Source organism: Planococcus citri, chromosome 3 (assembly GCF_950023065.1).
Source record: "Planococcus citri chromosome 3, ihPlaCitr1.1, whole genome shotgun sequence".
In the NCBI taxonomy this organism is placed as follows: Eukaryota; Metazoa; Arthropoda; class Insecta; order Hemiptera; family Pseudococcidae; genus Planococcus; species Planococcus citri.
In genome coordinates this window covers 48,018,337-48,042,287 of record NC_088679.1, presented here as the reverse complement: position 1 = coordinate 48,042,287, position 23,951 = coordinate 48,018,337, and the positions used below count along the sequence as shown (strand labels likewise).

General features: G+C 33.4%; 2 protein-coding genes across 2 annotated transcripts in view; one reads left to right on the top strand and one right to left on the bottom strand.

Annotated features, from left to right (window-relative positions):
* The first annotated feature begins 144 nt into the window (after positions 1-144).
* LOC135841539 (acetylcholine receptor subunit alpha-like 1) lies at positions 145-16,386 on the top strand. Its single transcript, XM_065358549.1, has 7 exons — positions 145-395; positions 514-723; positions 9,992-10,036; positions 10,126-10,235; positions 10,490-10,670; positions 11,744-12,685; positions 15,394-16,386. The coding sequence occupies exons 2-7, from the start codon at positions 526-528 to the stop codon at positions 15,586-15,588; spliced, it is 1,671 nt and encodes a 556-aa protein (XP_065214621.1). The 5' UTR covers positions 145-395; positions 514-525; the 3' UTR covers positions 15,589-16,386.
* The window catches only part of LOC135841541 (alpha-tocopherol transfer protein-like), a 20,910-nt gene continuing 13,144 nt past the window's right edge, over positions 16,186-23,951 (bottom strand). The window contains exons 5-8 of the mRNA XM_065358551.1: positions 23,514-23,624; positions 23,259-23,361; positions 16,619-16,790; positions 16,186-16,533 (exon numbers count right to left, since the gene is read on the bottom strand). Coding sequence (XP_065214623.1) covers positions 16,642-16,790; positions 23,259-23,361; positions 23,514-23,624 — 363 coding nt within the window. The 3' untranslated portion in view covers positions 16,186-16,533; positions 16,619-16,641. The remainder of the gene's footprint in view (positions 16,534-16,618; positions 16,791-23,258; positions 23,362-23,513; positions 23,625-23,951) is intronic.

Below are 23,951 nucleotides of genomic sequence, written 5' to 3'. Positions count from 1 at the left end.
GGGGCGAGTTTTGAAAATTAAATATCGACTCAACTAGCAGCTGAAATTCGGCGTTCGTTTGATTTCGTTATAACTCGGATGCGAGACGACAACCGCGGCGGTATCGGTGCGGCGAAAGGGGATGGGCAGAATCGAAAACTCGGATGCTGGAAGCAGTAAAAGCTCATAAGTAGCGAAGAAACATTCGTAGTGATAGGATTTTACGGATGGGGTGGGGTCATTAGAAATCGTAAAATTATTATTCATTCGGTATTACGATGAATTTCAAAAGAATTCGAATCGATGAATCGAGGTGGAAGTGTAACGAATTAAGTGGTCGTAAATTAATGCACCTTACATAGGTGTATGGTCGGTTACCCCGTCATGAGATCAAAATTTCTTCGTGATATTCTGACGTAAGTAAATAACAATGTGGTATTATATAAGCGTGTGTTGTTTTTTTTTGTTACTACAAATTTTCGCAGCAGTCGTTTTGAAATTAGTAGATTTTTAAATTCGGCGTGAATTTTTCAGTGATGCCAAAAGATGGATTTTAGTGGTGTGGCTGTTCTATGGCTACTACAGCTGATTAATGGTTGTCTTTTAATAGAAGCCAATCCAGAAGCTAGACGATTATATGATGATTTACTTACCAACTATAATCGTCTTATAAGACCTGTCGGTAATAATTCTGATCGTTTAACGGTGAAAATGGGACTGCGTTTATCTCAGCTTATAGAAGTAGTAAGTATATCGAAGTGTTATAAGTTTAATTCGTTCAGCAACTTGCTTGCTCGCTGTATAGCGTTGAAAAATTTTCATATGTACGTATGTACCTAGATTATTGCTTAAAGATATACCGAATTTTTGTACGGTTCGCTTTTATAATGTACATAGTTTCAAAATGTTGATACGAGTTAAGCGCAGAGTGCGAACCGTGCTGAAATTCTCTGCTAAATTAGACTCAGTTGTATGAAATTCGACCCTGATAACGCCACTCGACTAACGTGATATTTCTTCCCCAAATGTTTCCAAAACGCTTTCCCAAAATATAACCAGATTTTTGTTTACTTTTTTTCACTCGCGTTATTTGCTTTTTGCATTTTATCGATATTACTTGTAGTTGATTTTTTATTTACTCAAATCCATAGTTGCACTCGTCTTTAATGCTTTTACATCGACCGAAAAGACGACCAAATACAATATGATCTATAAGTATTTATTATATTGGATGGAGTTTCTTCGTCAGCTCTGTCTTATCTGAAATGAGGTTTTTTCCAAATTTCCAAAAAAAAAAAGTACTTAAGTAGCTAACTACACATCACCCCATTCATTTCTGCACAAATGAATAAACATTGCCATGAAAATACTCAAGTTAAGGATCTAAGGATGTTTATTTCGAATCAGCACGTTGCTCGACACGAAAGTAATGAAGAAGATAACTAAGGGTAAGGGTATTGGGTATCAAGTACAGGTGGGCAGATAAAATCATCAAAATAGATAGGAAAAACTGAAAACTTTCCCACGCATTTAGTGCATCTCTTTGTAAGCATTTGCTCACATTATTTAGGAAGGTGTTGACATTTTCAAATCACAATCATTGAAAAAGAGGACTATCAGGATTGGATAGACTGTTCATAAAAATGAGTTTATTGCTTTCAGATCTGATTTATTTTTGGATAGAATTTTGAGTGACGTTCTCTTCCAACTGTTCATGAAGAAAATAGATCCCTTCTTCAAATAAATAAAAATTCCTTTTGAACTCGTTTTGTTCCAAAACAAAGTTGAAAACCTTGAGATTTTGTCAATACGTTTGACAACTGGTCAATTCTACTTATTTCAGCTCAGCCGAAGTCTTTTTCTTTCAACTTGAGTTTTGGAAAAATGTAAACAAATTCTCATTAACCAACTGGTCATCAGGTCATCTTGAAATGCCAGTAAAACATAAGTATCTTTCTTTCATCTCCCATTAAATATACTTCATCTATTGAGGATGAGACTTCAGGCCCTTTTTGAATTACTTGAACAAGATTATCAACCCCTCTTGTCTTCTAAACTATAAGGGAGAGTCAATTTGGAATTAGTTTTCAAACAAATCAATTGATTACCTGCCCACGAGTTCTTTAGTCTCAAATTTCCAAGTTAAGGACTTTTAAATGGCATTCATGTTACATACAGTACGTAGATTTGGCGAAGTATCTGTTGAAATTTTGAAATTCAAAGAAATATCATTCAGGTATTCTTGGTTCGGGACAATATTTTTCGAGATAGTGATGTTTGAGATTTGTTTTTAATTGCGTTAGTCTAAGGAATAGGTAATATTATTTCTTGATTTTGCATTTCAACATAGATGAGTATACGAAGAGAAATAAGGGCTTGGAAAAGTAGGTATCAATTGAGGGGATCTTAAGTAAAAAAAAAAAATCAAAATTCGTCCTATTTTCAAGTAGGTACCTACTACCTACTTTCTTTTAGGGTACATTTTGTACTACTCAAATAACAATTGTTGTCAAAACATGGCTCTGAACTTTTACTACTGAATTTGCTATAATTTTTCTTATCAAAATGTCAAGTTCAGCTCTGACATTGGTACTTTTTAAAACCAGACCCTCAATTCTAAACAGTGGCCAAATAGAGAAATGTGTTGCACATTCAATATAATAAAAAATGCATACACATACTATACCGGTTAATCGATAAAATTTGAGCCCCTTGCACTGTTCATTGAAATTTGGTACACAAAAATATGTAGGTTAGTAACATGTTACTGTAGTGTGTAACTCGTTTGTTTTTTTATTCTATCATCAGAGTAGCCAACGGGGAGTGAGGGGAGCTAAATTTATTGGTCACTCGGTAAAAATAAAAAAAATGGACAGGCACTGACAGCAGTATGGCAAAGTTATAATATTTCCTGCTGCATTTGGTAGAATAACTAAAATTGTCTCCAGCAGAACAAAAAAATTATCTAGATATGAAATGATATGTACTATTTATCATACCTGCTTGTTACCAAAAAAAAAAAAATGAAAATATTAATCAATTTAAAAAATCCACTGTGAGGTTATTGATAGCAAAAAAATGAATTATAAATTACGAGAATTTTTTGTTTTCAAGGGGCATTTTAGAGAAATTAATATTTGGCTTACTCAGGAATAACCCCAGATTGCAATAATGTTATAGTTTACCTACCTACCAATTTTTTTTACAAAATAGATAGGTTAAATACTGCTTCGATCAAGGATGTATACCTTTACCTACTTCTGCCATGTGGACAGAAAATAGATATTTGAATTTTTTCTCATACGCATCTAATAATTTGAACAGGTAGTTGAGAAAAATTCTACCTTATAAAATTAATACGAAACCATTCGATGAATGCGCGATAATCCATTTTCAACAATGTGAGATTATATACAAAGAGAACATGTAGAACTATCAACAGAAACCTTTGATGAATTCTTAATTCAAATGTGGCCATATTGCGGTTCCTTTCGACTCTTTACTGAATAGATGATCGCCAATCCACGTCGAAATGTAATTGTTACACGAGTACGATTATCCCGAATTATTCTCGTCACTATGAATGTAATTTAACACTACTATAAACCGAACGTGCTTGACAGGAAAGAAACACTCACATTTTTCGAGGTGAGTGAAATTTATATACTCCCGTGTAATATTTTATTGATATTTAAATCAGCCTTCTTTTTCGTGCGGATATCAAGTAGCAAGTATTGGACTTTTGTATTTTCCTTTTATTTTTTTCCGGATCAAATATTATGAAATTGTAAGAAAAAAAAACAAGTAAAAATTTTGGCAACCGTGCACCATTTTAAATGCGCTCCTTTTATTCTTTCGATCCCTTTTATACCTCTTTTATTTTTTTATTCCTCTGTGAAAAAAGACCGACGATAGGGGAGCGACGCCAAATGAGGAGTAGGATTTTTAAAATGAGGATCCTTTAGCCTCAAAATGAGATACCGATTTCGTTTTTGCACTAGGATGAGTAAAAAAGTTGAAATTATAACATACTAAATGCTCAACTTTCTATCATAAAACTCTTTGAATTTACTGAAAAAATGAAAAACGCTGAAATTCAAAAATGACATAGGGTTGCCTACCTAATATGGATAGATAGGTAGTAAATTTTCTTGTCCTGAATTCACTCAAACATAAAAAAAATAAGCAAAAAATTCAGAAACAAATATTTCGGGGTTCACTTCATACCCAGCACACTCTCAAACAATAAAGAAGACAGCTGCCCCCACTGGATTCACCCCCACCCCGAAATTGTATCTGGAACATTAAAAATGAGTGGCGCTCTTAAATAACCAGTTTTTTTTTCTCAAACTTTTTTATACTTACAAGTATTTTTTACCCACTTTTGACATTTCAAATCACGAAAAAATGAATAAAATGTTAGTAAGTAATTCCATACCAGGGCACGCTTTTTTTTCAACAGTTGTGCTTTGAAGCTTTTCCATAAACTTTTTTGAAAAAATCAAACTCATATCTTAACCTGCTTTGCTCTTTACGTGAGCTATCAAGCTCGAAAATCTGAAAACTTTTACTTTGCTAAAATTAAAAATAACACTGTGTATGTGATCATAAAAACATGTTTTAAGAAAAGTTATCACACAAAATCACCGCAAATGGTCGGAACCACTCGATATTCACTACGTACGTAGCCTTGTTTTCACATTTACATTAACTATAGTTCCACCTTCATTTAGCAAGAGCTTGCTACGTATATACCGACTCCACAGACAGAACTATTTCAATAGGTTACACTCTTCTCAATTATTTTTTTTTTCATTCCCAAAACAAATGTCTCTTTAACTTTAGGTAGGTACCTTTATAACTTATAACTAATGCACCTGTACTAGACTTTTCAATATGAAATACGATAGTCGATAACGATAAACGATAGGTAGTGTATAGAATTCGGACGTGGGTTATTCCGATTCTTAATGTTCAACGGAACACGATGCTACGTAAAAAATATTTTTCCAAAGGAAAACTTTCAAACTGAAAATGTAGAAAATGTGCTTTTGTTATTCTAAGGAGATTTGGCAATGTCGTTCGCGAAACGGTTATTCTTTTTTGCCTTTTTTATCGGCAAATATTTGTTCATTAATTTTCTCTTCGACGTCGTTGTCGTCGATTGAAAAATATGTAGATTTATTTTGAAATTTTCAACCGTTGTAAACTGTATGTGATCAAAAAAAAAAGAAAAAAAGTAGAAATGCAAAATATGTACCAACTTGTGAAAGTCACAACCGTGTCTACATTTATTTATGCCTATCTATTCTATCTACCTATCTACAGGGTGCGCAGAAATATCGAGACCCCAAAAAAATTTCCTACCAAATGTTTTGGTTGGCCACAATGAACGATGATAATGATACCACATGATTGGAAAATTTCTTTGGAGCAGGTACTCGATATTTCTGCGCACCCTGTATATCTCTCTATCTATTGTTTGATAGGTTTAGGTACCTCATGTAATTTTAGAGATTCATTCTTCCCTCTCCCCCCCGCGCTCGCCATCTGACATAATATCAGAAAGTTGAGCAGATTTTTCCCCCAAAAGTTTTCATAGAAGTCTAACATAATGTCAGAAAAAAACTGATTTTTTTTCGAGCTTTAAAATGTCAGCGTGACGTGATGCGGATTAGCTTCATGCAAATTTGGGAAAGACAGCTGGCTCAAAAAACATAATATTCATGTCAAAAAATTAAATAATGAAAAAAAAATGTCAGAAAATCTTAGGTACCTAATTTTTTTACAAGCTCTTAAAAGTTGACAAATTAACACGTCTAGAAGTCGATCGAATTTCTTTCGTTTTCAAAAGTCTGACTTTTAAAAGTCAGCGTCACGCAGGTCGGCGTGACGGAAATTTTGAATAACCCCCCTCCCCCCGCGAAAAAAACATTATCCACGTCAATCCCAATTTTTTTGAAGGAGTAAAGCTGAGGCTATGTTTTAAAAAGGATCATGGATATGTTAAAGCACACCATTATTCATATGAAAATAAAATTATTATTTGAAAAAGCATTGATTAATTTCATACGTCACGTACTACATATCAAAGAAATTACACTCATAATACTACAGCTAAAAAAGAAATTCAAGACGAATTCTGAATTCTGTTATCCTCAAAACTTTAAAGAAAATCTAAACAGTCAGTAAATAAGTAAGTATCATTATGGAATCGATTGAGTTGAAGAACATCGAGATAAAAAATTGCTAAATATGAAATAAAAAATTCTAATTGATTCAGTGATTGAATGGTCAAATCAATCTAAAAAATTATTTGAATCAAAAATATCTGAATTCAAATTCAATTTTCAAAGTTGAACTTTTAATTTAAAAATTCCTGGTTTTGGCTTCTCGAAATTCTTTGAAATTTGTTCAAAGTAAATTGGCCGTGGAAATTGAACACGAACACTCCATTCGAAGCTGATATATGTACTTGAACAATATCCTCCTATTCCCCTCACGGGATTGAGGCCCGATTAAATTTTTTTAATTTGTTGTGTGGATGAACTGTGTAAAAAAAAAAAAAAAATGCAAAACCGAAAAGATAATGGGGGTCGAAATTTCCATCGATCTTAACACGGATGACAGATTAAACCAATAATCTCTGTACATATTTACGGCAAACTGGGTAGGCAACTTATTCTACGCCATTTTTTGCTAGAAAGGATTAAATATTGAATGAAGCCTGTTTTTTTGACGTTTTAATTGAAAATTTAACTTAGGTTGATTTTAAAATCTACATTTTGAAAAAAATGTACTTACACCTATACTTACGGGCTCCGTGTGGCCAGCCCCGACCAAGGCTCCCTTCAAATACGCCATGAAGGGGGTGAGCACAAACGAAAGTAATTAGTGCACAAACGTGCACAAACGAAGCACAAACGATTGGCACTATTTTCGACCCCCACCCCCACATGGTCGGGGCTGGCCACACGGAGCTTATACTTACGTACTTTGATTAAACTCTAGCGAATTATAGGTATATATTTTGATTTCGATCAAGGTCTATTAATACATTTTTTCTTAATACATAATATAATGCATAGTAACTCAGAAATCAAACTTAACTCGCGTACATATTAATGTTCAGGTTATCTTTCTTCAACTACCTTAATCAGGAGCACCATAAATATTCTTCATAATTGTATTTTCACATTTTTTTGACAAGTTGTGTTGTAAAATTATCTGCCGTTATTTTCGCTGTATCTACAACAATTCACATGCAGGGCAATATATTCCGCGCCAGGAGCAGGACAATCCTCCCATTTACAGTGCTCAAATGCAGATCTGTTTTGAAGATGGGATATCAGATATGCCGAGCTGTTTAACATAATAATCATACGTATTTTAAGAAAAATTGCTTTCGTTGTAGTAGAAATACCTACATACAAAATTGAAATATAAAAATTTCTTCATGTTACGCACGTTTGCAGCTTGTATAAAAGTAATAGTACGTAACTTTTTGGGCTATTATCTTCAAGAACGTGTACGTATAGGTATACCTACACGAAAGCATTATCACAACACACCATCCGCATAAATACACGCCTATTACCTACCTATTTAGTTTTCTTACTTATTGCGGTTAAAATACCTAATAAAAACATTAATACAACCAGGGTGAAGTATTATCTTTATCACCAGTTAGAATGAGAATTTCCATCAGTTGCGAAAATTGGGCATTCCGTCGAGATGGCGAAATGAATAGCATGTACACCCCATCACGCGTTGGTTCTTTTTTTTCTGGTACGAAAGTTTTGTTATCGTGCATTGGGTCATTCGATTTGAAATCCCTTTATTGGAAAGAATTCAAAATAATTTCTAGAAACTGTAGAAAAACACGCTCGAACAGTAAATGGAATCGATTACTTCTAATGAAGTGTTGAATTACGTGTAACACTGAAATTCAGATATGTTTTCTTTTTTTTTTTTTCAACGTCGATAAATTCGAATTTTTATTTCGAACGATAAATTACTATATAAATGAACGTGTAAGTATAAGGTTGAAATTTCTTCTTTCTTTTTTTCCCCCTGCAAAGAAAAGTATAGAGTAATTCGAGCGAGCTCGCAGAAATGCTTTCAATTCATCACTGCAAACTATTGGTACACTTTGCTATAGAATAACCCACTTAAAACGCTACATTAGTATCATAAACGTGTATTCGCCGTACACACGGTTTCTTTACAATGTTTTAAAAATTCAAGAAAGCGCGTTCGATGTTGAAAAATAAGGCAAATATGGAAGGAAATTTTTCACATCAGATACTATACGAGACTTCCGAATGCCTGGCTGCCTGAGCTTATTTACAACTAGAAAAACATCTTCAATCTTTAAGGTTTTAAAAATGTTGACAGAAATATTATTTTCGGCAAAATTCTTTTTCTATGTTTTCAATCTTTGATGAAATTTTTCGACAAATAATATTTTCGACATAAGAAAATGAATGACGTAGGTACTAGACGATAAATGACTTGGTCAGATTTAAACGCGACGATAAAAACGACTAAAAGTACGTATAGGTACGAGGTTTATAGGTATACTGCCAAGACCCCTTTGCGAAAAAAAATCTCGCAAATTGACGCTGTACTCAAAACAATAAATCAACGTGACAACGAACAAATTAATTCGTTGGCGATACAAATGGAGAAAAAAATCGACTAAAAAAATGTCCGAACCTGCGAATAAATTATTTACAAGATCACAATACGAGTTAAAGGCAAATGTCCAACGGTGTATTTAAAAGGGCCTTTGGTTCGGTAGATACGAGTACAATACACCTACACTTACCTAGATACGAGTAGGTACGATACGTTGAAGCTGGATGAAAACATTTTCTTAAGATTCGAGTAACTGTGTTTCGCTTCGCACTTCTCGCTGCCATTTGTAATTAAGTTTCTGCTCAATTGAAATGTAGTGGTTGGTTGTGTATACGACGTTAAAGAAACTGAACAATACAGATGGAGCGTGGTGTTGTACGGCGTTACTGTTTGATTGTTTCCTCCTTCATTAAAACGTGATAAAAATACGTTAATCTGGATATGTTTCCACTTTCGTGTGGTAAGCTCGTCGGTTAAAGTTTTATTAAATTATGTTGATTATACGGAACTTTATATTCCACATTGGAATTTCAAATAGTTACATACCAAATATAAGGAAAATTATTATCGCTGATGGTACGCTGGTGAAAAGTGAAACTTCGCTCATTTTAGTAGGCATCGTTCGTTACACGTTCCTCATTTCATCACTTACATTGCACTCATTTTTGATGATGTGGCTGCGCTGACGGATGTTTAATGTTCATATACCTATCTCGCGTTTTTCGTTGTATCGCTTTTAGTATGTACCTACCTACCTACCTATACCTACCGCTGAAGCATCTTTTATCATCAACAATTCAAATATTGAAATAATTATCTGCATAATGTGAGTTGTTGAGTGTGCGTGTACATCTTGAGAATTGTTTTAATTATGGTGGTACTCATTATGATCTACCCATATCTTAGTAAACTTCATAAATAGTGTCGTATGTTTGATGAAAAATTAAAAGAGTTCGATCGAAAGAATACCTAAGTACCTTTAGGTAGGTATGTACCAATAGACATATCTCTGCCTCACTTATTTTGAAGTAAACACTCCCAAGTTATCGTAAAAACAAAAGTCAAATTCATACGTCTCTCGCAGAATAAGAAAACATTAGCCAAGAATACAAGGTGTCCTAAAAAAAATAACAAAATACTTATTTTATCTCTGAAGTAGAATTCTACTAAAGTTTGGTTTGTAATCAGGATCGTGAGAGAGGTGATACTGACCCAGCAAAAATTATCACAAATGCATCATTCAGCTAAGATAATATTTGAAACCCTTGAATATTCCACGTACCTACTACATACTTTATTACTTTATAAAAATAGAACCTAAATAGAAGTACCTTATCATCTAATTTTCCCTCGCGATATTAATTTGTTACAGAATTTGAAAAATCAGGTCATGACCACCAGCGTTTGGGTAGAACAAGTAAGTCGAATTCACATTGCTTTGTTGTAACAAAATACTTAATTCCAACTACACCGTCCTAATGATAAATTATTTTAACAATGTCGTAGGAATGGACTGATTATAAATTAAAATGGAATCCTGACGACTATGGAGGATTGGATTCATTACACGTACCTTCTGAACACATATGGATTCCGGATATAGTTTTATATAATAAGTGAGTCGCTCCTAACAAATCTAATAAAATTGCAATCGTTAACAAAAAAAAAAAAAAAAAAAAAACATTTATCTTACCAATAAAATACCATGTATCATTTATCTGATTGAGGGAATGAAATATCTTATTTAACGGTTAAAATAAACAATTTTCAACAAGGGAAATGAATCTAAAAATTATTTTAAAATCTTATCAGGTATTTTCCTGGTTGAATAATAAGTATGCATGCTATTCTGCCTATTTAAATATTTCAGTGCCGATGGAAACTACGAAGTAACAATAATGACAAAAGCAATCGTATATTCAACCGGGAGAGTCGTATGGAAACCTCCAGCAATTTACAAATCATTCTGTGAAATAGATTTAGAATATTTTCCATTTGATGAACAAACATGTTTATTAAAATTTGGTTCCTGGACCTACGATGGTTACAAAGTAAGTAAAGATTATTACGTTACTTAGGTAGGATAAGGTACATATAGGTTAACTACTTATTTCTATGTATTAAGGAATCAAGCTCATGGGAAAGAATTCCTTTTCGAAAAGTTGTATCATGTCTTAAAAACACACACCATTCCTTTCTAATGCTATACCCCCTCCCTCCCTTCCTCCCACGTTCCTTCCTTCCTTCCTTCGCAAATTGATCACGATTTTCGAATTTTTTAATTTATTTTGAGCAGCTTTCAAATGACTTTTCTCGGGGTTAGATTCCTAAAAAAAAAACTCTTCATTTTTAGTACTTGAAAAAAGAAGGGTTTTTGTTGCAATCATTTATTTTTAAACTGTAATTTCCTCATTTCGATACTCACTTGAAATAAAAATACAAGCTTTTTCCTTGAAAGTTCAAATTTCAGCTTTTAGCAAATTTCAATTACAGATTTTAAATTCCTTAATTTAAGTAATACTTATTCCCTTTAAAATCCCGCAAAAAGACCCCTCCCCATGTCACCAGCAAAATTAGAGGACTTCGCCCTTCACGTGGTTTTGGTTTGAATTGAAAGGGAATATTTCGAATACCTACGTGGGTAATTTTAGCGGTGAACGTGTAGACAAATTTATCAAAACGTAATACACACATATTTACGGCAAACAGATTAGGCAATTTTATTAACACTGGTGTGCGGGCGTGATCGAAACAGGTCACGTAAGGGGGCTTTATAATATAGGTATTCAAGCTGGTTGATACTTTTGTGATGATTACTTTACTGCTTCATCATAAGAAACTATCATAAATTTTTGCACTGAAAATGAAAATATCACCTACTGATGTTTACCTACTTTCTCCATTGTCTTAGACCATTTCTACTAAACCCTTTGAAAATGTAAATACCTCCTTATGTTTTTCTGTTCCTGTAGACAATTCCAACTACATCCGCAGTTAGAAGTTCCAAAAAAATTAATTTGGTGGGGGGGAGGGGCTCTTTAATAGTTATGATTAAAATTTAAGTTGTACTACTCTTTAAATTCACGTCGATGAGTGTTATTAGAATTTATCTTCCATATTTCAGGTTGATTTACAACATTTATCCGGAGACCCAAACTCCGACACTGTTGACTACGGTATGGATCTCCAAGATTTCTACTTATCAGTGGAATGGGATGTGATGAAAGTGCCGGCGGTTAGGCACGAAAAATACTACAGTTGTTGCGAAGAACCATATTTAGATATCGTCTTCAATTTAACGTTAAGACGAAAAACGTTATTTTATACTGTTAATTTGATAATTCCCTGCGTAGGGTTATCATTTCTTTCCGTATTAGTATTTTATTTACCTTCCGACTCCGGAGAAAAAGTATCACTTTGTATATCGGTGCTCGTATCTCTAACTGTATTTTTCTTATTATTAGCTGAAATTATACCTCCTACTTCTCTGACCGTACCACTACTCGGTAAATACTTATTATTTACCATGGTCCTGGTTACCTTATCGGTAGTAGTAACTATAGCCGTATTAAATGTAAATTTTCGCTCCCCAGTTACCCATCGTATGAAACCCTGGGTGCATAAAATGTTTATACAAATACTGCCTAAAGTATTGTTAATGGAAAGACCCAAGAAAGAAAATGACGATGACGAAGACAGGCCGGAAGAAATTCTAACGGGTGTTTTTGAAATTCCGAATAATTTAGATAGTTTTGCACCCTATCATACATCCAAACCTTTCCCTGATAATAATATTGATTATTCAATACCAACTCTTGGTCTTCCTGCTCCTCGATATGACACGAGCATGTCTACGAGTACAGTTTTACCTAGCTTAGATGAAGCACAGTTTAACGCTGATTGCGGACTGGACGACGAATACAACAGCAATGGCGCTTTAGCTTCGAATAATCTGTCGGATGGTAGTCCTGTTTTCGAAGCCGAAAGAGTTCGATCCCTTGAAAAGACTATCGAAGATGCAAAATTCATCGCTCAACACGTTAAAAATAAAAATCGCTTCGACGAGGTGAGTTTATCCAACTTACTTATACATCGTCAGTATATATGTATATTCTTAGGTTATTTTTTTCTCTCTCGTTAGGTAGGTATATTGTTTTATTTTTGGTCAAATTACAGCTTATAAAAAAGAAAGGAAAAAATTGTTGACTCTTTAAAACGCGTTTCGAAATGTTTACCGTGAAATTATATGAAATTTGATATTTTACAAACGATCGAGATTCACGATAACAAATTCTGTCTGTGCCGCCGAATACAACACCGGTTAAAAATTTAATCGAAAAAAAAAAGGGTTCGAAGAGCTCTTTGTTATTCTTTAATAAAAACAATAAAAACACTTTGTTCTTATCGGAAACAGGAAACTTGAAGTAATTTCAAATCGCCGTATAGAAAACAGCGAAAATCGTTAAATTGCCGAATACTCGTAGTTGAGGGTATGGGTTACATGTGTAATTTTTATCAAACATTGTGATATACGAACTAGTTATTTTTCATTTTTTATTTAGCTCTTTGAGTTCAAAGAAACGCTTTTTCAACTTATAAGAAACAATTTTCTCGTTTGATTTTTTTTCAATTATTTATTCGATGTAACATTTTTTTTATCGAGATGAGATTGCAGTGGTACGAAAAAACTCGCGTACTACAAACGATCGCGCAATTTTTCCATTACGTTGTACGTATGTATTCATCGTTTAATGCCTTTTTTTGTGATAGGTAGGCAACTATTTTGACAATTGATGCGTTTTTCTGGTACGATGCGCGTGCCTGCTTACATGCAAATTTGGCTATTGTGCCCAATTCGAATAGTTTATTTATTTAAACGCATTTCTAGGTATTCGAGTCATTATTTTGACTAATGGGTTCTTACCGGTTTTAAATTTAACGTCGAAGGTAAAGAAAAAATAACAAAAAATTGCGCTGTAAATGTAGGTATAATAGTAACCCGAGTAAGCACGTATTTATGGGCCTTTTTTCGAGGATAAAAAAGTGTAAGGTAAATACAAGAAAAAGAAAACCCGTACGATAAAAAAAAAAAACATTTCATTTTACCTACTTTGAAACGAGAATGTCGGTTGAAAAAAATTTCTTTGACGATCATACATCCATCATACACTAATATATCAAATGCCTACTAACAAAAGATTTCCAAAATGTCAATACGATGTATAAAGAAGTACTTTTCAAGTTTTCACAACAAGGATTCAATCAAGTTTGAAATAAACAGAGTAAATTAAACTCGGAGGTTTCTTTCCAAGTTTTTCGATATCTTTTATATAATTTGTTGGGTTTGTAAAGTTTGACAATGTTGGGTTGTTAAATTGAAATTATTCTCGAGAAAATGGAACAATTTTTACTTCATCGAACTGCGCACAAAAGCTATCAAAAACTAATCAACTGATATTGCGATAAATAAATCATAAATTGCGGATTTATGACGGAAAACTACCATTTTTATTTCTGAGAACAATCGTTGGAATTTTATTCCAAGGTAAGGAAAAATTGATGGATAAAAGTACCTACAGTAGTGAGAAAAAAATGCACTTTCGGGCCATGTTTTTTTTTCTCAATTCAAGTAGAATCTCAGGGTTATTTTTTAACTATACCTGCACCTTTTGGCTTTTTTGGATCACTTTCGACATAACTGAGAAAAAGCGTATTTTTTGTGGCAAAATTGTTTTTAAAAAATTCCAAAATCCTAAAATGAGCGATTGGACAGTTTTAGCTCTGGGAATATTCTTTCTAAGGCACATTACACAATTTCGACGTTATAGTGAAAAATTACTCATCGCATACCTGGTTGAGAAGAAACTGATGAAATAATTTAAATTCACATAATTTTGGGGAGAAAACTTCATTTGAATACATGCCAATAGTATAGGAGCCAATGAGCCATGCATTTTTGAAAAAAAAAAAGTCATCAAGTAATTAGAATAAAATTACGAGAAGCATTTAAACTGAAATGACTACTGGAATTTTTTTTAAAAATTTTATGTAGGCCTTCCATTTGCTGCATTTTAGAAATCATCGCAGCAAACTTTTTCATTTTAATTAATATCTTTGCGCGGCATCCTTTTGTTAGATAGATGGGTACCATTCACTTAAATATGCATACAAGGTATCACAGAATCGTTATAAACATCTGAAAATGAATTTGGAACCGTCTCGTTTCATCTTATGGTATCGCTTCCACTGTTATCACTCGTCTTGAAAATAAATTCACGCATTCCGTTCCGCATTTTCTCCCACTTTACTTCCAATCACTGCCGCAAAGTTCTAAATGTTTGAGAATTTACTCGTAAAACTCAACTTTAAAACAGATTAAGGTGAAGTTGGGTAAAAAGTGACTTTCAGGCAAACTTTTGCAAATTGAAAACTTATATCGAGTGTTCGATGAAGTTCTCGCTTAGTAATTTTCCATCCAACAATTCTAAAACGCGCTTATTTCGCGCAATTTCAAATTGAAATTTAATATAAAAGCGAAAAAAAATTCACCGACTGTAATAAAATTCGATACGCTGCGCTGTGAGAATTCCAGTCAAATAAAATATCAACTTAGCCATCACTTTACAGGAAATTAACACTTGGCTCGTTTGTTCTTAAAAGTGCCGTTATCTTCTCTTTATATAGATTTTCGACGAATTTATACCTTTTATTTTTTCGAATGACTCCCAAAAGACAAGACGAAGCGTTTAATTCAAGACGTTCTTTTTGTTTCAGGTGATAGAGGATTGGAAATATATCGCCATGGTGTTGGATAGATTATTTTTATGGATTTTTGCGTTAGCTTGCGTTCTCGGAACAACTTTGATTATTCTACAAGCACCGTCGTTGTATGACACTACGCTACCGATCGACGTACAATATTCGAAAATCGCTAAAAGGAAATTGGCCAGAATGAATTCACCGTCGTAAAGGCAGCGACGAAAACTGTAACTACCTTTTATAGTTTTCCAGACGATTTTTTTTTATCAAGCTCAATTTTTAAATTGTAGTTGATTAGATATTCATTATTAATTTGATTATTTTCGTCGCTTATATGGTGTGTATGTCTATGTATGTTTTTTTTCTACAACATGTTGTACAATTTTTATTATTTCTCGCTCATGATTACCGGTAGAATATTTTGATGAATAGGTGTTGAACGTTATGTAATTTTAGACAATTTTTATACATACTATATAATACATATAAATAGTTGAATTGTTGTTCGTTTTTATATTACTATTATACTTACTTATACCTTGTAAACTGTATAATGTATATGGTGTTTTTGACGTAAAAATTTCTTCGAAGTTTTTATATGCTTAATAATTTCTTAACGCTTTTCATTTTTTTTCCTTTTTTGTTATCAAAAATTCATTTATTTTTTATTTTTATAGGTTCACGTACAATAACAATTTTTAGCCTAACTTATATTTGTGTGTTTGAAAAATAAAAAAGTATAATATAAACAAACGATTTAAAAACAAATGTTTAAATTTTTGTACGTGCCCATGCAATAAATTCATCTCATTTTACAAATTTTTTTATTTTAAAAAATTGAAAAATAAACTTGCGCATTACGTTGCTTATGATGATGCTTAACTCATGTTTAAAAATATAACTTAAATGTACCTACGTTATAAATGTGAACGTTTAATTTATAATTTTCATTATCATCTGCGGCGTTGACAATGATTTAATATAATACATTTTTTTCTGTTTTGTTAATCTTTTGTTTTATTCACTAAACGAGATGATCTTACGATATACCAACTTATCATCCCACAAACCAGATGTAAGAGTACACAGCTTGGAACTGATGAACTAACCTGATTAATTTTTTTGATTCAAAATTTGGACAACTTTCTTATGAACCTGCAATTAAAAATTTTTTATTGATTTATTTATCCATTATTATCGATTATTTTCAATGTACTTAAACTCTTAAGTGAAGCTATACCTGTATTAGCCATAAAAGTTTTATCAGTCCAATGTTAACTTCCTGAAAGTACCATTCTGGCCATATTTATCATTTTTGCCATCTTTTCGGTGTCTCTTCGATTCATCTGATACTAAATTACGATTTGACTGGAACCAGTCATAGTGATCCAAAATGCGATCTCTCCACATTTCTGTAAAAAATATTTTAAATTTTGATTTAAAATTAGAACAAGTAAAGTCTATATTGCTCCAATCTTCAGGACTCAACAAACGGATAGGCTGATTGATGAAATTTCAAAAGATTCATTTAATTGACAACAACAAGAACTCCATGTTTGCAGGCGCGGACTGGGTCAAAAAGGCCTACCGGGAAATCATGAAAATTGGGGCCCAATCCAGAATTGAGGGTCCGTTTTTTTAATTAATGTTGTGTGGCCGTATGTAGACGTACATATTAGGTGAAAAAATGTCAAAAATTTGATTCTAGATAAATTGCGCTTTTCATAATAAAATAACAACAAAAAACGTGTTTGTTCTGTAGGTATTTAAAAAAAAAAAATAATAATAAAATAATTTGAACAACACTCAATACTAACGTAAGTACTATGATTATTATAATACTAAAATTCGTGCGAATTCATCCAGGGACGTAGCGAAGTGGTTTTGCTGGGGGGGGGGGGGCAAAGATCTAAGATTCCCAACTAATTTGACTGAAAATTCTCAACTTATTCGACTGAAAATTCCCAAGTTGGATGAAAAAAGAGGGTATTTCAGTTACAAGTAGTGAGGGGATTGTATCACGACATTTTGTAGCCAAAAAATTGTAACTTTGCCAACTATAATCAAAATTTTAACGTGGTGAACACTCTGATATTAAAAAATTTTGAAAAGCAAGTGGTTCTGTTCCGAAAGAAATGAAAAATTTGCATTTTTTATAAGCTTTGAATATTATGAGTAGGTACTTCTGGAATTTTTCTGTTTAATTTTCATATTAGGTAGAGTGGGGTAATTGCAAAGCACTTTTTGATTAGTGATACTTTGAGAGGGCGCTGTGAGAAGACTATTGCATGGATGAAGCTGAAATTTGTACTACTTATACTTCAGGGGGTTCTCTATCAATGGTAAAATTTTGGTACAATTTGGTCCACAAATCGTGGAGAAAATTGCAATTTGAAAATTTGAAAATCGACTTTTGCATTTACCCCATGTTGGGGTAAATGCAAAAGTGGGCGATATTTTTTTCATTTTTATATTTTTTTGCATTTTCAACACACTCAGTGTATTCTAAGTGTCATTTGCTAACTTTTGATGTATTCGTGGTCTTGATTCGGTAAAAAAATCGAAAACTTTTCCACTTCCCAAACAAATTTTTAGGGGAGTGAAAAAATGTTGAAAAATTATTTTTTTCTAAACTCGCTAAAACGAACAAAAAATCAACTATTGATCATTTCTGATGTTTTTTATGCAAAAAACTCGTCATAGAAATACATTTTTCGTCAAATATATTAGTAAAACATTAAAAAGGAGCAATAATTTTAAAATTCAGTAAAACTGTTAATCATTTCTCTAACGTGTAACTCATCATGTGACCGTGGAAGTTTATTTTTTTTGTAATTTCGAACCATTTTCAAGTTATTTAGGGCAAAAAAATATTTGTGGTAAGTGCAAAAATTTAAAAAAAAATTGTTTTTGCAATTACCCGAAGTCGATTTTTTTGGGGGTGATTGCAAAAACGCGATTTACGGCCAAAATAAAAACAAAATTTCAAATTGCGATATCCTACCTTAAACTCCAATCCTTCATGACCCTAATCGTGAAAATTCCAGATAAATCGACCGTTTTTTATATTTTACATGCATTTTTTAAAAAAACACCTCTCACTTTACTTATGAGTGGTTTCAACATGCTTTGACAATAGTGTTTGCTACGGAGCGACAAGTTGAACCCTGCAAGTTGTGACCAGGTGAATAGGTCGGTGAAGGTTGTTGCTTCGACACCCCTTAGTTGGCACAACCAGAAAATTGATGTTTTTTTGCATGAGGTCACAATTTTGCAATTACCCCATTCTACCTTTCTTAAAAGTTTTTAAAGCAGTATTTTGAATGGCCCGAGCGAAGCGAGGGCAAAAGTTTTGGAAAATGTATGATTCAAAAAGTAGAATAACACCAATTTTAATGAAAGAATTCGGTTTTTCTAATCTCAACATTTTTCAAAATTCAATCATAGATTTTTTAAAATATTGTAACTTTGTAGATGAGAACCAATTTGTGCCGAGCGAAGCGAGGCCGAAAGCTTTGAAAAGTTTGTAGTTCGCAAAGTAGAATAACATCAATTTTAATGTAAGAATTCGGTTTTTCTGATCTCAACTTTCTTTTAATTTTATCAGTGGTTTTGTAAAATTCTTCAGAGTGAAAAAAAGAACTAAATTGGCCCGAGTGAAGCAATGGCAAAAGTTTTGGAAAATATGTGACTTGAAATGGAAAAGTAGAACATCAATTTTAATTTAAAAAATCCAGTTTTTCTGGTCTCAATATTTTTCAAATTCAATCATACGTTTCTTGAAATTGTAACTTAGTAGGTAGAAGAGAATCAAATTGGGTCGAGAGAATCGAGGCTAAAAGCTTTGGAAAAATTGTAATTCAAAAAGTAGAACAATATCAAATTTAATGAAAAAATTCTGTTTTTCTGATCTCAACTTTTTAAGAAATTTATCAATAGTTTCTTGAAATTTTCAAGCCTGAAAAAAAATAAATTGGCCCGAGCGAAGCGAGGGTAAAAGATTTTCAAAATTTGTAATTTCAAGAAGCAAAACAGTTGTAATGTTGACGTAAAAAGGCACAACAATTTTGCCCGAGCAAAGCGAGGGCAAAAATTTTTGAAAAAAATGTGAATTTTAGTTGGGACAATCATAGATTTAGAAACTGGGTTGGCTTCAAAAGTTGGGAAAGTTTTAACTTTGATGATTGTAAAAAATTTTAACATTTGAAAACTCCAAAACTAAAATAATTATTGTCGGAATTTTTATATTTTCCCAACTTTCTTGTACTTCTCACAATTTTCCAACTTTTCCCAACTTTCGCGGAACACTGGGGGGGGGGCCTCCCTAGCCCCTCTTCGCTTCGTCCTTGAATTCATCACTGTTTTGACATAACCGATCTACAATTTCTTCAGCACCAATTTCATGTTTCAAAAATCTGCTGAAGGCTCTAACAATTTTCAAAAAGTCGCTGGAGGCTACGAAGCGACTTGAACTTGAAATCTACGTGCAGTCGACTTTGATGGCTGTAGTATAGCTGGAAATTAGTGTTTTCTATTTTCAAGAGGAACAGAGGTCAGAAAAATTGATGAAAACATTTATTTTATACTTATGTATCACAAAAATGCTACTGAAAGAGAAAAAAATCGGTGAATCGCGACGCTCCCCCGATTCAGCCTCGCGATTCGAATTGTCCCATTGCTGCTTACAAATTAGCACATCAAGATTTTTCTTTTGAAACGAGCCCATAGAGATTTTCGCTCTGGGCCTCTCACTGTTGCAGGCCCCAAGGACCCCAGATCAATCTCGCGTTGCCCAGGGGCTTGAAATTACTCTCACGAGGTGTAAAGGCCCGAGCACTGATGTTACTCTCGCAGGGCACAAGGGCCTGAGATTACTCTTGCGAAGCGTACAGGCCCGAGGGTACTCTCATGGGGCCCAGGGCCAGAGATTATTCTCGCGGGCCCAAAGGCCCGAGATCACTCTCACCTGCCACGAGTTTATCACGAAACCACCCCTAGTACCACGTCAGCACGCACAGGCCTCAGCGTCACATGACAATATTAAATCGACGAAACCACAGTAGGTCGCGTGCCAACACGTTCGGGCCGCGTTGTTTTAGATATAAATTACAAATTAATCGCTATAGACAGTACCTAGTGATTTTGATCCTCACATTTAAAGTAGATAAACTAATTTCAAAATATGAAAGGGCCTTTTTTTCACCAAAGGGCCCGTCATCTATACTAAGGGCCCATTTTTTTGGAAGGGCCCATTTTTTTGGAGGGGCCCACCGGGAAACTCCCGGTATCCCGGTAGGGCCAGTCCGCGCCTGCATGTTTGAATCATTATGTTTTCAATTTGCTAAATATAAAGGAGTCCCGATAAGGCCACTTTTTGGGCCCCGCACATTTATTGACTCGACTACTCTTGAAATGTTGTAATAAATGTCCCAAATACGAATCTGTGGTTAGTTAACCCAAAATGACCATTTTTCGGGCTCCAGGGGTTCCCAAAGTTGTGAATAAAAAAAGAATTTTAGGAACCACTGAGTATTATTTTCAAAAACTTTTCAAGCGTAAAATATCTGTTTGAACCTGATAAACATTATGCGAGGTGATTTTCTTATTTTTGACCCTCAGGGGCAGAAATTGAGGGGGTTTCAATTTTTGGAAAATTTTGGAATCGCCATATCGACCTTACCCCTTTGAACCCCGCTAAAAAGCTTTTTACAGTTCATTAGTATCCGAAAGACCTTCATCCTACCAAATTTTGAGCTCAATAAAATTTTCCCCTGGTACTCAAAAATTCAATTTTCCAATTTTTTGTAATTTCAATATTTTGGGAACCCCTGGAAAACTAGAAACCTGCGATTTGCATCAAACGTAACGTTTTGAGGTATATAGGTATTCAATAATTTAGGTGAAAAAGTTGAATTAAGGTCCCTGTCTATTCGTAATTTTGAAACACTTTTTTAGAGCCCCCCACCTTAGGCACCCCTAATAAAAGCGTTTATGCATATTTTTTCAAAAAAATCGAAGAATTTACATTTGAAACACGCTAGCAAGTGCTCAGTAATTTTTCATCTAATTTTTCCTGTAACTTTCAAAATTGGGCTTTTTTGGGTCAAATTCTGAGATTTAACTCTTCGAAAAAACATTAAAATCACGTTTACACAATTTCAATTTTCAACGAAGTATAAATCTCAGAATTTGACCCAAAAAAGCCCAATTTTGAAAGTTACAGGAAAAATTATTGAGCACTTGCTAGCGCGTTTCACATGTATAAATTCTTCAATTTTTTGAAAAAATATGCATAAACGCTTTAATAGGGGTGCCTAAGGTGGGGGGCTCTAAAAAAGGGTTTCAAAATTACGAATAGACAGGGAGCTTAATTCAACTTTTTCACCTAAATTATTGAATACCTATATACCTCAAAACGTTATGTTTGATGCAAATCGCAGGTTTCTAGTTTTCCAGGGGTTCCCAAAATATTGAAATTACAAAAAATTGGAAAATTGAATTTTTGAGTACCAGGGAAAAATTTTATTGAGCTCAAAATTTGGTAGGATGAAGGTCTTTCGGATACTAATGAACTGTAAAAAGCTTTTTAGCGGGGTTCAAAGGGGTAAGGTCGATATGGCGATTCCAAAATTTTCCAAAAATTGAAACCCCCTCAATTTCTGCCCCTGAGGGTCAAAAATAAGAAAATCACCTCGCATAATGTTTATCAGGTTCAAACAGATATTTTACGCTTGAAAAGTTTTTGAAAATAATACTCAGTGGTTCCTAAAATTCTTTTTTTATTCACAACTTTGGGATCCCCTGGAGCCCAAAAAATGGTCATTTTGGGTTAACTAACCACGGATTCGTATTTGGGACATTTATTACAACATTTTAAGAGTAGTCGAGTCAATAAATGTGCGGGGCCCAAAAAGTGGCCTTTTTGGGACTCCTCCTTTATGACTGATCGATCCAATTTTCAATTTTTTTCAATTTTATGCATGATTCGACCAACAATACACTAATTTTTGATACCCACTGAATTAATTTTGTAATTTGATAATCACCTTGAAAATTAAATTTCGAAATGAGCTTAGGTACTTAAGTAAATGTTATCATCTAAATTAAAAAGTATAGGTATTTAATTTAAAAAAACATAGCAAATGTATTTATTTTCTTTTTAGAATAGTCGAAAAACCATTAAAAAAAACTTTCGGCAAATACGTATTTCATCGCTTTCATTGATTTGATGATACGAGTACTTGCAAAACCATCGTTCAACGTGGCAAATTCTATTGCAATCTTGATAAAAGTATGTATGTACTACGTTGCTTGGAGGCAAACTTATTTTTCATTCTATCTGGCTATACGTTCATAACTTCACTTGGAAGTTTCGTCGTTTTTAGATTTATTTTTCTTTTCATTGTAGGTAACTCATAGGTACCTAACTACCTATTACTTACTTATATGTACTTACCAATCTAACCATTAATTTAAAAAACAATTTTTAAAACACATTTATAGGTAAACATAAGCAGATGGTAACGTTAAATAAATACATATATACGTATGGGCCAGCGATTTTCTAATTACTGTCTTGAAATTTTTCTTATTTTCTTCAAGGACAATTCAGTAAATCACGAAGTCGAAATTTTTTGGACATAGGAATCAAAATGATAATTAGTAGGTATTTGATTTGAACATGTTTGCCATTCATCGTTGTACCACAAATATCAGTTTAATTTTATTAGTTCCATCTGAATTGGGTGAGCATTAGATTTTCAAGCATAGGTACTATACAATCTTAGGTGGCTGTTCCCATGTACCTACCTAAGCAGCGTAGGCAATATTTCTCTACTTTTTATAAGTGCTATAATGTTAATATTAGAAAGTACACTGACCATGTATTTCTTGCAATGTTTGTAATTCGCCTCCAAGATCGGCTGGTAAAACTTCCTTTGGTAACGTCTGCCATAAAGATTGGAGATCTTTGTGAACGCTTAACTGCAAAAAAAAGGGCAGAAATGTGAATAATCCACACACATTCGAAGATTAACAATTTTATGAGATATTTCCTACGTTAAATACATTTGAAGTAGGCAGGTACATTTCAAAAATTATTACAGCATGAATTTTGTGTCAAGATTCATACTTACTCTAGACATGACCTTTTTTGTTAAGAATGGTTTGATAATTTTCACAGCAGCTTCAACGAATGTTGGAGGATAGATTATATGCGTATGCTTCAAACGAATGGGGTAAGCTTTCTGATAACAATATGAACTACATTATTTTTTCAAATCACTAAAATGTACAGATAATATATCTATATTTGGTTATACAATCCTACAAAAACAGACTTTTGTTAGGTAACATGTTTTCAATACTTGGTTACCCCCACTCAATATGTACAGGGTGCCAAGAAATATCGAGTACCCCTAAAAAAGTTTTCTACTAAAATACTTTGGTTGGTCACAGCAAATGATAACAATGATAGCACATGATTGGTTGTTGGACTGGAGAGATAACATTCCACCAATCATATGCATCTATGTATTTTGCGTTGCCAACCTATATTTTAAATGAAAAACTTT

What these genes read in the sequence shown, in the direction of transcription:
- LOC135841539 (XM_065358549.1), top strand. Translation starts at nt 526, where the DNA reads ATGGATTTTAGTGGTGTGGCTGTTCTATGGCTACTACAGCTGATTAAT. An exon ending in TATCTCAGCTTATAGAAGTA is followed by an intron (nt 724 to 9,991) that starts GTAAGTATATCG and finishes AATTTGTTACAG; the next exon opens with AATTTGAAAAATCAGGTCAT. An exon ending in GATATAGTTTTATATAATAA is followed by an intron (nt 10,236 to 10,489) that starts GTGAGTCGCTCC and finishes TAAATATTTCAG; the next exon opens with TGCCGATGGAAACTACGAAG.